A 16196-nucleotide genomic window follows, 5' to 3' on the forward strand; every position below is an offset into this window, starting at 1 on the left:
GGCTAACGGAATGACTTCCACTCGTGCAACAAACCCCACCTTCTCCTCCACCTGCATGCGCCCTCAAATCTGCTCTGAATCCCTCCCCCCAAACTCTCTGGTGCAGATTTGGAGACAGTGGGGGAGAGGAAAGGGAAGTTCCACTGTCTGAGTAGAACTTGTTCTGCAGGCACAATTACTTCATGGGACACAACCCTGCATATGCTTGGCTTTGCCACATCAACATTCACCAAAAGCTCCACCAGCTTCAATTTGTTTTCTATAGTACACCAGGAGAGAAGGCTATGACACTGCTGGGCCTCTCCACCTGCTCTGCTGAAAGATGAGCTCCAACAGGCTTCACCCACCCTCAGCTGTGATCTACAGAAGCCATTTCAAGCAACAGAACAGGGAGAAGCATGGGGCTATAGGGGCTTCTCTACCCACTTCGCTATAATACCAGCAAATTTCGACACTGTCTCACCTTGACATCTTTCAACTTCAGCTGGTTGTTAGAAAAATTCTGCAATTAAGAAACAGTGCTTAAATTTGCTCCCCCCCTCCTATTTTTATTTTGTGTTGTGTCTTTGAGATTGTAAGCGTGAGGGCAGATGTTCTCTTATTACTGACATTTATAAACAAACTACAGCTTTCACACTACTCAATATATACACAAATACCTTGTAATAAAGTAAGTTTTTTAAAAACAAATAAATCCTGGTATTTACAAATATAGTGCAAATCTGTACAAAGAAAGTAACATTGATTCTTCCTTTTGTAAAATAATCTGATAACTATATTCAAGAGAGGAATCTTGTTTTGTTTTGTGTTTAAATACAAATAGAATAATACCAAGCCTCTTACTTTACCAGTATTTGTTCAGTTAAGAAACTTGGTGCATATTACTAGCTGACAATGATCTCAGCCAGGTTCAGCTGTCTAAAGCTCACAAAGCAGCAAAGGGTTTTCAAGGTCAACTATTGCTGATACTCAAAGCTGCTTTGATTAACCATCTAATATCACAAAATCATAGGTGAATGCACCCTCAGAGCATAAGGTGAACTCTACTGGTCTTAATGTGCCTATTAGCAGCTTATTAAACAATATACGCATACCCTACCTGCTTTTCAAGAGTTCTGTTTTTAAAATAGCATTTTACTCCATGTTCATCTATTTGCTTCTCTGCTGTGAAAAGATTTTCCACTGTTGCGGAGAACTACTCAACTGGTCTTTTATCACTTCTATAAATTAGCAGAAAACTTTCTCCATCATCATGAATGTTTGTGTTCATCTAACACTTAAACACATAAATCACAGCTGCAGAGCTAATCTGCTAAAATAAATTTATTATCATAATCTGAAATTTGAAATACTTTGATTATTACTATTTCATAATTTATGTTCGGGGGCGTCAACTCTTACAGCTGATTTAAACAACCCATATAAAACCTTTTGTATACATCTCCAAGAAAGTAAATTTTGGAAACTTATTATGTCATACAACTGCATACCTAAGACAGTTCAACAACACCTATTACGATGAACTTCAAGTGCAAAGGATTGTGCAAAAAAGACAAGGGTGGCAAAACTCCTATTTGTTTACTAAACATTACATTTTTTCAAAAGGATCCGCTATTTTTGTAATTTCTGGGCAGACAATGCAACTTGCTTGGTCGTTAAATCTCACTGATAACAATGGACATATTTATGAGTAAATATAGCTTAGACTAGGCAGCTAGTAAATTTTACATACTGGTAGTTAACGGAAGCAGCTAATGCTAAAATGCCCCATCACCACAAAAAGCATAGTCATGATGACCTAAATAGTCTCTGAAATACATGTTCATCAATTCATTAACTAGTTAGAATCGATAGATGATAGATGATAGATAGATAGATAGATAGATAGATAGATAGATAGATAGATTATAGATAGTTCTATAGTCCTTCATAGAAACTCTATTAAAAGGAGTCCAATTTTCTTTATAAAAAAACAGAAAAGACCTCACACAGGTTCTAAATGTTTTGTGTATTTTGTAAAGAGTTCAATTAAAACAGTAACAGCCTCTGCCAGTTAGCCACTTGTTCCTTGATTCTATTTGTGAACCTGTGAAAATGACAGTGTCTTAAATAGTCTTACTTAACAAATAAGCATTGAGAACCTAAAGGACCGTACCTGTGAATGCTAATTATTTATTTGAGCATGAAATATGTTCTCCTATGTAATGCACAATCAACCTTAACAGAAAACACTAATATATGCATTTCAGTGCATATCTCTCAATTACATCCAGAAATGAATCTTGTTTTTATCAAAGCACTATGCTTGTTTTCTTAAAAAAATGTTTAGGGGTACTCTCATTTTGACTCAAGAAAATCACCATTTTTAAGTTCAAATCTGGAAAAATAAATACAGTAAATGGACAAAAGTAGAAAGATTCACAAAATATTTAGGGGTATGCGTACCCCTGCGTAACCCCCCCCCCCGAAAAAAGCACTGTCAAAGCATATTCTGATATCAAACTTATGCTTCTGCAAAGTAAACAAAGTTGTGCAGGTGCTCTATGTGCAAAATGTGAGAGATCAGTACCTGAGATTCTAAGTTGTTATTCTGCTCCAGGTAAAACAGATTCAACTAGAAGAAAAATTGCAGTAAAGCCTCTCAAATATCTACCAATCATACCTCTGTTTCTCTTGTTGAGATGCTCGCTGTCTGTACTTCCAGTCCACAGTTTGCTCTTTTGACTGTGAGATAAAATGGATAATCCTTTGCCACCATTGTGGCTGAAAGAGCAGCAGTTTCGGATGTCACAGCTGATTCAGTTGGTCTACCAGCTATGACAGCAAAACCAAGTCTTCCCTCTGCAGTCTCTCTGGCATGCAGCTGCTGGGGAAATCAGCGCTAGGCTTCTGATAGCATTATCTAAGGCAGCTCTTTTGCTCCACTGAAACAGGAAGCAGAAAAGCTCTTGAGTATGTCAAGCAAGTGTAACTGAATATTGCTCATTACTGAGACCCGCCCACTGACAACAGGATGGGAGGAGAGTGGGCAAGATCAGTACAGACCAGCAGAACACAGCAAATTACTGAAAACTCATTCAGAAACCAATGAGGAAACATCTGACTAAAGCTCGGGGTACTATTTTCAAAAGGGTGGAAGCAGGAAACTGTGTTCACAGTTCTTGCCTTTCCAAAAAGTGCTATTTGATTGTTGGCTATTTGTCAGCAAAATTTGAACATGCATTTGACATTGCCACATGAAATAAAATCACACTTTTTAGCATTTTGCTTACCAAGCTATATGAATCTGTCCCACATAATAATAGAGATATTAAACTTCATTACTTTTATGCCCATTAAGTAACATCATTGTCTGAACTGTACTTATCAAACTTGCAGTAACCTTTACTAAGTGCTATGCTTTGAACTGTTATTATTAGTTTGCCTTTTTGCATTTGGCAGAACAAAGGTTTGTTTTGAGAGACTAATGCTAGCTTCAGTTATTAGGCAGAGAGCTGCCCCTTTTTCTTTTTCATCTCCTCCTAAGGGTGTAAGACAGGGGTCTGCAACCTTTAAGACACAAAGAGCCACTTGGACCCGTTTCCAAAGGAAAAAACAACAACTGGGAGCCGCAAAACCATTGTGACATTTAAAACAAATATAACGCTGCATATATTGTTTCTTACCTTAATGCAATAATAATAAATAACATATAGGAGCCAATGCAAAGTATAATTAGTAAAAACAACAAGAATAAGTTCTTACTTTTTTGCATTGACTCAGGGGCGTACCCAGGATCAAAACTGGGGGGGGGGGGAGCCAGGGCCGTTCAGGTTGTGACATTTCAGCACGGAAAGGCGAATGAAACCAAAATTTTAGGGAAATTATATATAATTATAGCAGTGCTTTATTACAGTAGTTATTACAATTATTTGCTTGGTTTTTTAAATTTTTTATTCTAGTTACATGTCTTATACCAGGGGTGGCCAACACCCAAGAAACTGTGATCTACTTTCAGCAGTGATCTACCCCCGTTTTGGGGGGTTCAGCTCAAAGTTGTTTTTGGGGGGAGGTGTGGTGGGTGGGAGAGAGGGCTTCCCCCTCTAAGATAGGTTGGCAAGCGAACTAATAAAGAAAGAAAAAGGGGGGTGGGAATGGAAAAGTAGGGTGGAAAAATATAAATTGGGGGGGGGGGGGGGTGGGGAGGATATCTATTAAAAATATGTAGTAGTTTAAAAAATAAAAATAAAGGGGGAAAATCTTTTTCTTCTTTTTCCTTTTTTTGAAAACAAAAACAAAAGGGGAAGAGAAAAGAAAAAGGGGGGATAGAGGGAGAAAAGGGTAATAATAAAAATTCAAATAGAGTGGCTGCAGCAGCTGTGGGGGGTGTTTGTTTTTCGTTTGTTTGTTTGTTTTAAAAATGGGATTTCTCCCCTTGGATTAAAAAAGGAGGGGAGGAAGAAAAAGAGAGGGGGGGTGGGAGAGCAAGGCAAAAAGCCAAAAAGCAAAAAACAGGTTTGAGGGGGGGGGGGAATCGCGCCAGGCACTGCAGCGCACCGGCCTCGGGGCTCCAGGCCCCCGAGCCGCCCTTGGGGCCGTTGTTGTGCATGTACACCGCCCGCAGCGAGCGCTGGCGAAGCACCGGTTGGCGGAGGTTTCAGAAGCAGCCCGGATGTTTTCGCCGCCGCCACCCCAAAGCAGCTCTACTTCATCCTGTCAGTGACCATCACCGCCCTCCCGTCACGGCGACGCCTGCTCCGCCCTCCGCGCGGCCGCTTTGAAAAGGATTCCGCCCGACAGGGGCCGCTCAGAACAGGGGCCGCTCCAATCGCCGCCGCCGCCACCTCCAGCCGCCTTTATTATCCCGACTCTTTTCTCTCTCTCTCTTTCTCTCTCTCTCTCGATAACTCGCAAAGCCCAGCTCCTTCTTCTCCCCGCCCTAACGCCACGCTCATTGGCACGTTCCCCTCAAACAGGAACAGGCATCCCGGCGACTCATTGGCCGGATGAAGCGTCGCTCTCCCGTGCCCGCCTCCCGCCTTCATCCTCAGTGGCTACCTCGGCGGTAAGGCCCCGGCTCCGAGCCTATGCGCCAAGGCGGGCGATCTGTCCTGCCAATTGGCACGCCGAGGTGGTAAAAGCTCAGCCCTCCCCACACGCTTATTGGTGTGAAGAAGTCGCTTCCTCTCTCTGGGAGTGGTCAAGGTGGACATCAATCTTGGGTCTGTCCTCGGGAACCCCGAGAGGGCTGAGAAAGACCGCCCAGCTGTTCAACGTTGATGCGGATTATTCATGGTTTTTTTGGCCCTTTTTTTTTTTGCCGATAACCATTTAATTATTATTGAAAGGGCATTGAAAGGGGGCATGCCGGAGCCGCAGGAGACCTGTCAGAGAGCCGCATGCGGCTCTGGAGCCGCAGGTTGCTGACCCCCGGTGTAAGAGAAGGTTTTCCAAAAGACAGAAAAGCAGAGTAAGTGTTATGATGCCCTCTTAATGAAAGAGAAATAAGAGAACTCAACAACAGTAAGTATGTGTGGTGCAGGGAAAAGGAAACTGTGACTAAGAAGAAACAGAAAAAGGAAGGTTAATATTTAAAAATCACTTCCAGTGGAAGACAAATGCAACCTTCCATGTATTACTTAATTAGAAAAACTGTCAGTGGTGCAAACGTTTTAAAATCAAAACCAAATAAGTGTTACAAAACTAGGTCTTTATGTTGTTTTTGCAGGCTCAAAAATAGTAGCTCCCCTTGAAACACTGTTTATTTTATTTATAAAAACATTATAAGTAACTATTCATTTTTTAAAAAATCCCTATCACACCCTGGGAACAGCGTCAACTGGCTGGCTAAACCAGGTGAGGGTAGCAGGTGGGTCTCAAATCTCATGGAGTTAGGGACTTCCCCTGCATGTGACAACAGTCTCCAGAGGATTGAGCCAAGGAGATCAATACTGGGTCAAAAGGTCAACAACAAGGCAGTTTCTGCACATGCTGTGGAGGGAAGTGAGGGGCAGAAGGGGGGTCATCAACCTGGGAAGGTAGCCCATCTAGGAGAAGGAAAACTCAGATCCTAAACATCCATTGCCTTGTGTGACATCTTTGGGAAAATAAAATGCTAAAGAGGAAACCCTACACAAAACTGGAATGGAGTCCCAAAGATGGTTGGATGGCACCTTGTATGCCTTCTTCCTTCAACTTCTGCAGCCAAGCTCGTGCCAAACGTATTGCTCTGCTTTTCTTTGGACCACATCATCGAGGCCAGGGGGGGGGCCTTGTCATCTGGGTGGCCCACAGTGCTCAGGCTTTTGCCCTGGGAAGGTCACTTCAGTGCTGCTAATGCAGCAGTTTGATTTTACTCCCGGAGGCCCCCTGAGAAACATAGCCACAGGTTACAGCCCTAAGCAAACTTCCTAAAAATTCAGTCCCACTAAACCAGGTGAGATTTACTTCCAAGATTTGCTGTTTAGGATCAGGCAGCACATGTTCAGGCACGTAGCTCTTTCACTGGACAAATGTTTTAGGAAGCCAAAATCAATTGCGCTCAACTGCCTGCACCAAATGAATTAAACACACTACAGACCAGAGAAAGGTTAGAGAGTGCTTATTTATCAGGTTTTGTAGTTCAAACCATAATCATGTCACCACATCAAGAGAGTGCCAAAATAACTTCTGACTTCTGAGAAAACCTCTTACGGAAACTTTAAAAACCATGATGATTTCCCATCTCAATGAGAATATTCAAGTATTCCAAGCCAATACAAATTTCAAAAGAACTGAAGAGATTATAGAGATAGATACACCATGTTTATGAATGCACCCATGCACCCCATTCAACGTTACTGAAAGTGCAATTATTTTTTTCCAAAGAACAGCACAGGCAGCCTGGGTCACAATCTGTTCACTTATACAAAGTGGGTTATATAAAGTCTTGCACATTCTAACTAAAATGACCCCTCAGGGTCATGCCAAAGGAGACCATTATAAGACTCCAGTGACCCATATGTTTCACTCCACCAAAGTAAAGAGTGCCCTTTTAGGGAGTGACACATGAGAGTATATGATAAAGGCAGTGAATTATAAGGTATATGTTAAATACATTTCATGCAACAAAGAAAATGGCAATGGACTAAACAACCTCATAACAAAATTTGAACAATTCAATAAAGACAGGTTGCTGGGCTCCAACCATGCTGGGCACAGGTCACCTTCCTAACCCTACTCATCTTGCAAAAATATGCCAAGGTAGGTATCTTTTTATTAATATAAAAGTTAATAAAGCAATTCTGAAGGGAAAATAAGCAACTCCCTGCCTGGAGATATCAGACAGACACCTTCACTTTACTCTTTTCAGTGCTTGCTTAATACACTTTTGTTAAATAAGCTTATCCAGACACGTAGATGCCAGTGTACAGTGGTACCTCAGGTTACATACGCTTCAGGTTACAGACGCTTCAGGTTACATACTCCGCAAACCCAGAAATGTTTCAGGTTAAGAACTTTGCTTCAGGATAAGAACAGAAATTGTGGTCTGGCGGCGCAGCGGCAGCGGGAGGCCCCATTAGCTAAAGTGGTGCTTCAGGTTAAGAACAGTTTCAGGTTAAGAACGGACCTCCAGAACAAATTAAGTACTTAACCCGATGTACCACTGTATTTTACTTTCTTTCACTGTTAATTTTGATTACTTTTAAATGTTTTCAGCTATTTTTATTGATAATTTTAGTATTTCCTGCAAATTCCTTATTACTACCATCAAGTGGTGTATACATTTTGTTAATCAATTAACAAAGTAATACTCTATCCGAATACAAGTTCTACATTCAGAATTCATTTTAGAGTAATACTTCTCCCTATCCAGAAAAATCTCTAAAGGTACAGGATGAACAGAGTGATTTGGCAACGAAACCACATTTTCAGTAAGACCAGGATTTTCAAGGAATCACGGAATGATGTAGTACCCATTAAACAAACACAGGATATCCTATACTTAAAGCACCCCAAACATCTGCCCAGTGCCCCCTTTGCTCCCACCTAGTTTTTGTAAATCTGCAAGGAAGGAAAATCTACACTTTCTCTGGACATCTTATACCACTACTAAACTGCTTTTCTAGCTTAAAAAAAAAAACCTAACACAAAATCCTGGGCTACCACTCTATAGCTCAAAACTATTTATTTCTTTCCTATACTGAGCAGGCAGAGTATTCACCACTGTCTATTCTGTTCTCTGTGGCATGCTGGTGATTTCCTCCTTCAACCCCCAGTTCCGTTCTCATTTTACTCCTCCTCCCTTTAATCCTAACAGACAATGTCTTCTAGCGTGTCTGACTGTACAGCAATATAGATGGAATAGTATTTATTTATTACATTAATATCCTCCAAGGAGATCAACACAGTATACACGGTTCTCCCACTTCTCATTTTATCTTCACAGCAACCCTGCAGGATAGGTTAGACTGAGGGACAGTGACTGGCCCAAGGACAACCAGTGACCTTCATGGCTAAGTGGACATTTGAATCCTGGTCCCCTGGCTTAGTTGTTCCCTTATTGAGCATAGATCCTCCCCCCGGCTTGCATAGTTTCCATAACCCCATAGTTGCTATGGTATTGCAGGGAAATGCAAACATGAGTAGCAGGAGGGGAAAAGGAAATGTTCCCTACCGACATATTATGCTACATAGTGTAAAGAATGCATAGGTCTATACTTCATTGCCCTTTGTAATTGAAATTCATATGCTACACTGTAAATATTTTCATTTGAAGATGCATTGTGAAACAACTTCCTTCGGGAGACTTACTTCTGTGTTTAGCATGAAGACAATACAGAACTGCTGGACCACACAGTCTTGGATATTTTTTTGGGTCGCCATACGTTGCAAAAACTGTTTGGTTTTGCAATTTTGCCCAAAAGGCTCCTCAACTTTTTTGTACCAACAAAAATTAACATAAGGCTACGCTAATTGCAGTTACTGTACTTTTCCATGTATAACACGCCCCCGTGTATATTTTGGGGAACTAAAATGAAAGAAAATGGGGGAAGATTGCTTTTGTTGGAAGACTGCCCAAAGTTGTTGAGCAATTTTTTTTGGGGGGGGGGAATGCCAAAAATCACTCACCCAGCTGACAAACGCTAACAATCCCAAGCAATGCACGCCAAATTGCTGAAGCGGAAGCCAATCCAAAGCAGCCCTTGCCGCATCTTCTAATAACCCATACAATTGACAAAGCAGCAGCCAATAAAAAGCAGCCCTTGCAGCAGACACCATTCACCCACCCAATCACAAGATCCTGCTTGCGGCTGCAACCAATCACTCGTCCCCCCTCTGCACTACCCATGTATAAGATCCCCCCCATTTTTAACTTTATTTTTTAGTAAAAAACAAACAAACCCCCGTCTTATATACGGAAAAGTACGCTTGTCTTATACACGGAAAAGTACGGTATTTCAGGTTTGGCCTCCTTCATCTCACTGCTATAATGACTGATATCCCACTGAGAACATAACAGGCAACTTGAGGCTTCCCCTCCCACTTAGCACTACAGCAATACAAACTACAGTACATGGTGGTCCTTCACTAAGGAACTCATCAGGTGTGGTGGGACAAGGCCAAATAGTCCCTTCAGAAGTTACATTTTTAGTAAATAATTACCTACACAATATACTTTTTATTTGGAAATTGTTTTTTGCAAATTTTAATTCCAAAGTAAATTCCCAACCCAGTATTAAAATTTCCCCAAAGAGCACTTTCCAAAAAAACTTTTTGGAAATTAACTGTACCCAAACCAACTCTGCTACTGTATTCATCATGTTTTCTTCCAGATCATGACAACCAATTTTAGAACAATATGTAACAAAAACACCTTCTAATGAGTCAGATTCATCTTGTTTTTGATCAAAAACTGATTTGCAAGAGAATCCTAAAGCCGGGGTCTATCAAGCAAAGCAATTTCTCAGCACTGGTAATTGGTATTTTGAGAAGAAAACAGAGGCACCACTGCTAAGCTACTACCTCTTCCTAAAACCCACAGCTATTCCCTGTATTTATACTAAAAACTACGTATAAATATAGAGATTCAGTATTTGTGGACAGGCAAACGCCCAGCCAGTGTGAGCTGGCATCATTTTCCAAAAGCAAGTGTAAATCACACCCACGGTTGCATCTTGCCAGCTAGATGCAAAAAAATCACAACTTCTTTCTCTCTCATTGGCATCACAACCCTCCCACAAGCAGGTGGGGTGTCCAGTAGCTAGTAGTCACCAACTAGTAGCCACCAGCCATCAAAAGCATTCAAGCTGAATGGAAATCTAGAGCAACAGTCATCTCCTGACTTTGCTTGACCATAATATTACGGTACTTATGGGTTGAATGAGATCCAGCTGCTCAGCTCTACCCCAGAGGACCTGCTGCCTAGCAACTGCATGCAAGGGAAGATCTCTTCCACCATCAGCTGAGCAAGTTCCAGCTGTTCAACCCTGCTTCCAGGGATTTGGTGGGAGCTGCTGCTTTGTATGGTACCAGGAAAGGACAAGAATAATCCTGGTTCCATAGGGACACCATGTAATTTATCTTCCTCCACTAGATTAGGAAGTGGTTTTATTTTAAGAATCTTTTATAAGCTGCTTTAACAGCCTCACAAAGTTATAAAGTGGGATATAAGCATTTGAAATACATACATACATATGAGATACTTGCCATATATAATTTAAAATCAAAATTAATTAGCAAATACAGACATTTAAAGATCTCAACTACAAGCTAGAAAAAGGAAATGAAAGGAGGACACCAACCTCCATATTGAGATCTTGTATTATGGTTCCATACATAGTATACTGAGAAATTCCTCTAACTTTGTTTTGGGGCACGCATTTTCATTGTGGATCATTAGATTTCCAAAACATGTTGTTGTTGTTGTTGTTGTTGTTGTTGTTGTTGTTGTTGTTGTTGTTGTTGTTGTTGTTTGTTGTTATTTACTGAGGGTGCATTTTGCAACAAGTTAGTGACACAATAATAGTGAATTAGTGCTGGATTTATTCTGCTTTACTTTGTTTTGTGACCTCATAATATTTTGCTGAAATTGTTCCCCCAAGTCCAGAGAACCCTGAATACAACAACAGGTTGCATTCCTGTGTCTGTTGTTCTCAGAATGATCCCAGCAAAAAACCTTAGTTGAGAATCAGGGGAAAACACCAGGCTCTTATCAACCCACATTGTTATTTTGGTGGCTATTCCCAAAAAACAAAATCACTGTGAGGCCTATAACAAATACAGCACTCCATATTAATTTAAGAATATGGATGTTAATCACATGTGACAGCAACACTACTACCGGTAGTTCTTTCCCTGTTTTACCAAATAAGTTATTTCTCTGCCGGTGCCCACCCCCCAACTGATCAAAGCATAAGATGCTAATAAAACGAACTGTAATTGCAATAGATTATCACAATGCATATTTTGTTCTGGAAAGTGATTACAATAGGAACCAAGTCGCATACATTATGAAAATATATTGGTGTTTAATTGTGTAGGTGCTGTGGACCTCATGGTATCTGAATCCGCAAATCATTCATCTGTTATCTGATGTTACTGAAACAAAGAATACATGTAATTCATGTACCTAATGGTGAATCACATTTACATACCTAATGGCTTGAGATTTAGCTATGTTTAATAATCTGCAAATTTTGTCAGGAAGATTGGAAATAGTTGTTTCTATAAAGCGTGGTCTACAAGTAAAATTGAGGGATGCGGGTGGCGCTGTGGTCTAAACCACTGAGCCTAGGGCTTGCCGATCAGAAGGTCTGCGGTTTGAATCCCTGCCACGGGGTGAGCTCCCGTTGCTTGGTCTCTGCTCCTGTCAACCTAGCAGTTTGAAAGCATGTAAAAGTCCATGTAGATAAATAGGTACCACTCCGGCGGGAAGGTAAACGGCATTTCCGTGTGCTGCTCTGGTTCTCCAGAAGCGGCGTTGTCATGCTGGCCACATGACCCGGAAGCTGTACGCCGGCTCACTCAGCCTGTAAAGCGAGATGAGTGCCGCAACCCCAGAGTCATCCATGACTGGACCTAATGGTCAGGGGTCCCTTTACCTTTACACAGTAAAATTACCATGCTCAAATTAGGAGCCAGATTCCCACGCCAACTATAAGGGTCCCTCTAGCAAGCCAACTACAGCTGCCCAATGACCTATGCTGTAAAAAGAGCCAGGGGGTTGATCTTTTACTACATTACCCCCCTCCTCTCTGATGGCATGGATGGCACCCCAGATGAGGTAGGCTCCAGGAAAAATAGAGCAATACGACTTTCCTTCAGAACTCAAGCAAGAGCCATTCAAGAAGAACTTCATGCACAAAGGAATTGCCCTTAGAAGTAGGACAGCTGGTCCGTCATGATGCCTTGGGGCAGAAGGGACTGCTGTAGCTCTGGTGATGCATCTAGTGCAGGGGTCTGCAACCTTTAAGACAAAAAGAGCCACTTGGACCCGTTTCCGAAGAGGAAAAAACAACTGGGAGCCGCACAACCATTGCGGCCCACAAAAATATAAACACCCAGAAGCTCATAGCACAATTTAGACAGGTAATGAAGAGCAGGTAATGAAGGCAAAATGGCAAAATATCACGAAACGCTCCCCCCCCCCAGCCAAACAACAAGCACTGTATTAAAGGAACCGTCCGAACGCCTGACGCTGCAGGGGCAAATCTAGAAGGGGAAATCCAGCCCCCCAGAATACTTCCGCCCCATGAACAGCACAAAAACCTCTTTCCCCCTTCTCTCATTGCACACACTTTGTAAACCAAGAAAATCTTTAAAAAATAAAATAAAAAAAAATTGGGAATCCAGTTGCGGTGAGGTAATAGCCCAGCTATTAAAGAACAATGTAGCTAATTCCAAGGCAACTGAATAACAAAGAGGCCAGCGATTAAGCTACAGTGCCTGGGGGGGGGGAGTCAAAGGGCAATTCTAAAATGCAGCAAGGTGACTTTTAAAACACGAAGTTTTTTACCCACCAAAAATGGTGACCTCCAATATGTCCCCAAACCACTGCCCAACACGGATGCAAGTACAGGCTCCAAGCACTATAAACACCCAGAAGCTCATAGCACAATTTAGACAGGTAATGAAGAGCAGGTAATGAAGGCAAAATGGCAAAATATCACGAAACGCTCCCCCCCCCAGCCAAACAACAAGCACTGTATTAAAGGAACCGTCCGAATGCCTGACGCTGCAGGGGCAAATCTAGAAGGGGAAATCCAACCCCCCAGAATACTTCCGCCCCATGAACAGCACAAATGCAACCCTAAAAGTTTAGCAAACTTATGCAAAAGCACACAGCATGCACACTGCCCCAATCACTATTGGCCAGCAGAGGGGCTGGGCAAGGCAGCTGAGAGGGGCTGAAGCAGGGAGCTGATCACGTCCCCCCTACAGGCGCGGGAAAACATTCCTTCAGAATGGATAAAACCCTTCTTTCAGTCCATGGGACTCCCGCTTCTAGGGGGGCAGGGGGCTTCTAGGGGGGGCTGCTGCCCCCTCCTGCCCCCCGTCAGTACGCCCATGCTCGGGCCCCTTTCGCCACGCTGCTTAAGGGAAGTCTCCTGCGCGCCCCCGAAACAGAGCCCGGGACCGGTCGTCTCCTGAGCTTTTTCCCGCGCCCATCTCATCCCGTTGGGCTGCCCTTAGCTGAACAGCCGGGCTTCCTTTTCCTTCCCAGACTGCCACGTGTCCTGGAGCTGGGCCCTTTCACTTTTTTAAAAGAGGGCTTCCCCCTTGCACGCCGCACGCCGCCCCTGGCCCAGCCCGCAGCTGCCTCCTTACCTCGTCGAGTCGTCGCGCCTCGCCGAATCGCAGCAGCTAGCAGCTCCACTGGCAGCAGCCAAACACAAGCGCCGGGACAGGCGCCAAGGAGGGAAGCTGCTGCGGTCTGCTGCTGCGCCTGCGCTGGCACAAAACGAGGCACGCATGAGCAGCACAGCCGCCGGCAAGTTAGAGAAGTGGGTGGGCGCAGGCGGGCCAGCAGTGCGGCACAGCGCCCCCTACATTTCACCGCTAAACGCACCGGCCCTGCCCGGAGCCACAGCAAAGGTGCAAAAGAGCCGCATGCGGCTCCGGAGCCGCGGGTTGCAGACCCCCGATCTAGTGGGAGCCAATACTTACCTTGTGGATATAACAGGAACTATTTGTCTGTAATCTGGCAGCTTTAATTCACTCTGAAGAGGCAGATTTAATCTGCCTCTGTCAAAGGGTGGAGGGGGAAATCTCTAGTTTACCCCTAAGAATAAATGGGGAACACAGAGCTTTATTTTATTCAGAACAGCTTGGAATCTGAATTACAAATTGAAGCAGACAGAAAAGAGAGTGACTTAGAAACTATCAGAATTTTAAAAACTTACACACAGAGATACAGATACAAATCTACTTAAACAGGGTGTAAATTATTAAATAAATATATGATGCATGATGTTTATGACTATTGCATTTTATTCCATTCCTCCAGGTTCAACAGATCATCCAATTCATCTTGAATAATTTCTTGGGTCTCTTCGTTATCAATATTGCCTCTTAACTTGCTGTTATCTATATATTCCCCACACCCTGCCAATACTCTTCTACTCCACACTATCTTATGAGCAATTTCTGAACAGCTCCGCTGGTTACCTCTCTCCATAGTAGCCTTCGTTGTAGTTTACCCTCTTACTCTTATTTTCAGTCATTACAAAATGGGAACAAACAGCTAATCTGTCACAACTTTTTACTAAAAGGAATGGAAATTTTTCTAATAAAAGCAGATGGAGAGTGCCCCATTTCAAAAGTACTGCCTGAGGCAAGATCAAGTCCAGTCTGCTATGCAGTGAAAGGGAAAGCCCCTTTTCAAAGAACATCCAAGGAAAGAGAAGTTCAAAAGGAGCAGAAAGAATTTTAAAAGCACGTTTCCTTGTTTTGAAATTCATTTCTAAAAAGTAGAAGCTAGATACCCCCACCTCACTGGTGCTCACACTTTCTATATTCTATATATAAAACCAAGTGCTAACAACAGAAGTCACAGTAAAGAGGTGGTAGGAACTTATTTGCTGGCTACTTTATGGCAATTACTCATCTCTTCTTTTTGTTTTCCTCTTCCTCTTCCTAGCCAAAGGAAGCATCAACCCCCTAGATCATATTTTAATCACATTAAAATTTATTACCTCATTCCACTACGTAACTGGTAAGAATGTAAGAATAGCCCTGCAGGATCAGGCCAATGACCTATCCAGTCCAATATCCTGCTCTTGCAGTAACCAACCAATGCCATACAATCATTTTGGTTATTCTTTTCCAAACCTTTTCTAACTGTACAGTAGCATTTCTGAGATTCAGCATCTAGAACTGAATGCAATATTCAAACTACGGCTTCAACAAAAGATTTGTATAATGGCATGATGATACTTGGCAGTTCTATTTTCAATCCCTTTCCTAATGATCTCCACCATGGATTTCCCCTTTTTCACAGCTAATGCACATTCCACAATTTATTATTTATGTTTAACATTCATATTGGTTTTCTGTCCATATTTGAAAGTTCAAAGCAGAAAGTTATTGCATGCATAAATTAAGAGGGGGATGCAGCATGTGACCATCTAGGCATGTAATGCTACTTGCATCTGGGGAGGAGCAAGCAAGAGTAACTAGGCTACATGCATTAGCAATTGTTTGTGTACCCTATGACTTTTAAAAATAATTTTATAGTTGATTTTTGCTTTGTTTTTAGAGCCTGTGGGCTGGATTTAATTACCCCATTCCATTAGCTGAAGTTGGCATGAGGACTCCTGTCTGTGCAATGGGCTCCCCCCACCTTCTCCCTATGTGCCTCTTCCAGATATACTCTAGAGTATGGTTGCCAGATTTTTTTCAATGAATCTGGGGACACTTTTTTTTTTAAAGCAGAGTAGCAACAGGGAGTCAGTAGTGGGGATGGTGAGGCAAAAGACCCTGGGCCCAAGCACACATGCATATTGTATAAAGGTGCAAAGCCTTTCTTTCGCACCCTGTGAAACATAAATGCGCAGAGTTTTTAAAAAGCTGGGCAATGGCGCACTGCCCACCCGTGACTCCCGAGCCTTCCCTGATCTCCTGCCACCTTCCCCCTTTGTTTTGTCAGATCGGGGGAGGCTAAGGAATCGCAGGCGGGCAGCCGTTGCCCAGGAGGGGCGCAAGGCATGCGGTTTCTCTGCCATGCAAGGTGCAAA

At 42.6% G+C, this 16196-nt stretch overlaps 1 protein-coding gene across 4 annotated transcripts in view; it reads right to left on the reverse strand.

Moving 5' to 3' along the window:
* The window catches only part of ARHGEF3 (Rho guanine nucleotide exchange factor 3), a 121893-nt gene that overhangs the window by 22472 nt on the left and 83225 nt on the right, over positions 1-16196 (reverse strand). Inside the window, exon 1 of one of the 4 annotated variants that reach the window (XM_033140959.1) lies at positions 2663-2918. The exons of the other annotated variants lie outside the window; for them this stretch is intronic. Coding sequence (XP_032996850.1) covers positions 2663-2758 — 96 coding nt within the window. The 5' untranslated portion in view covers positions 2759-2918. Of the gene's footprint in view, positions 1-2662; positions 2919-16196 lie in introns of those variants that run through there. 4 annotated transcript variants of the gene reach the window in all.

Source organism: Lacerta agilis, chromosome 2 (genome assembly GCF_009819535.1).
Source record: "Lacerta agilis isolate rLacAgi1 chromosome 2, rLacAgi1.pri, whole genome shotgun sequence".
Taxonomy (NCBI): Eukaryota; Metazoa; Chordata; class Lepidosauria; order Squamata; family Lacertidae; genus Lacerta; species Lacerta agilis.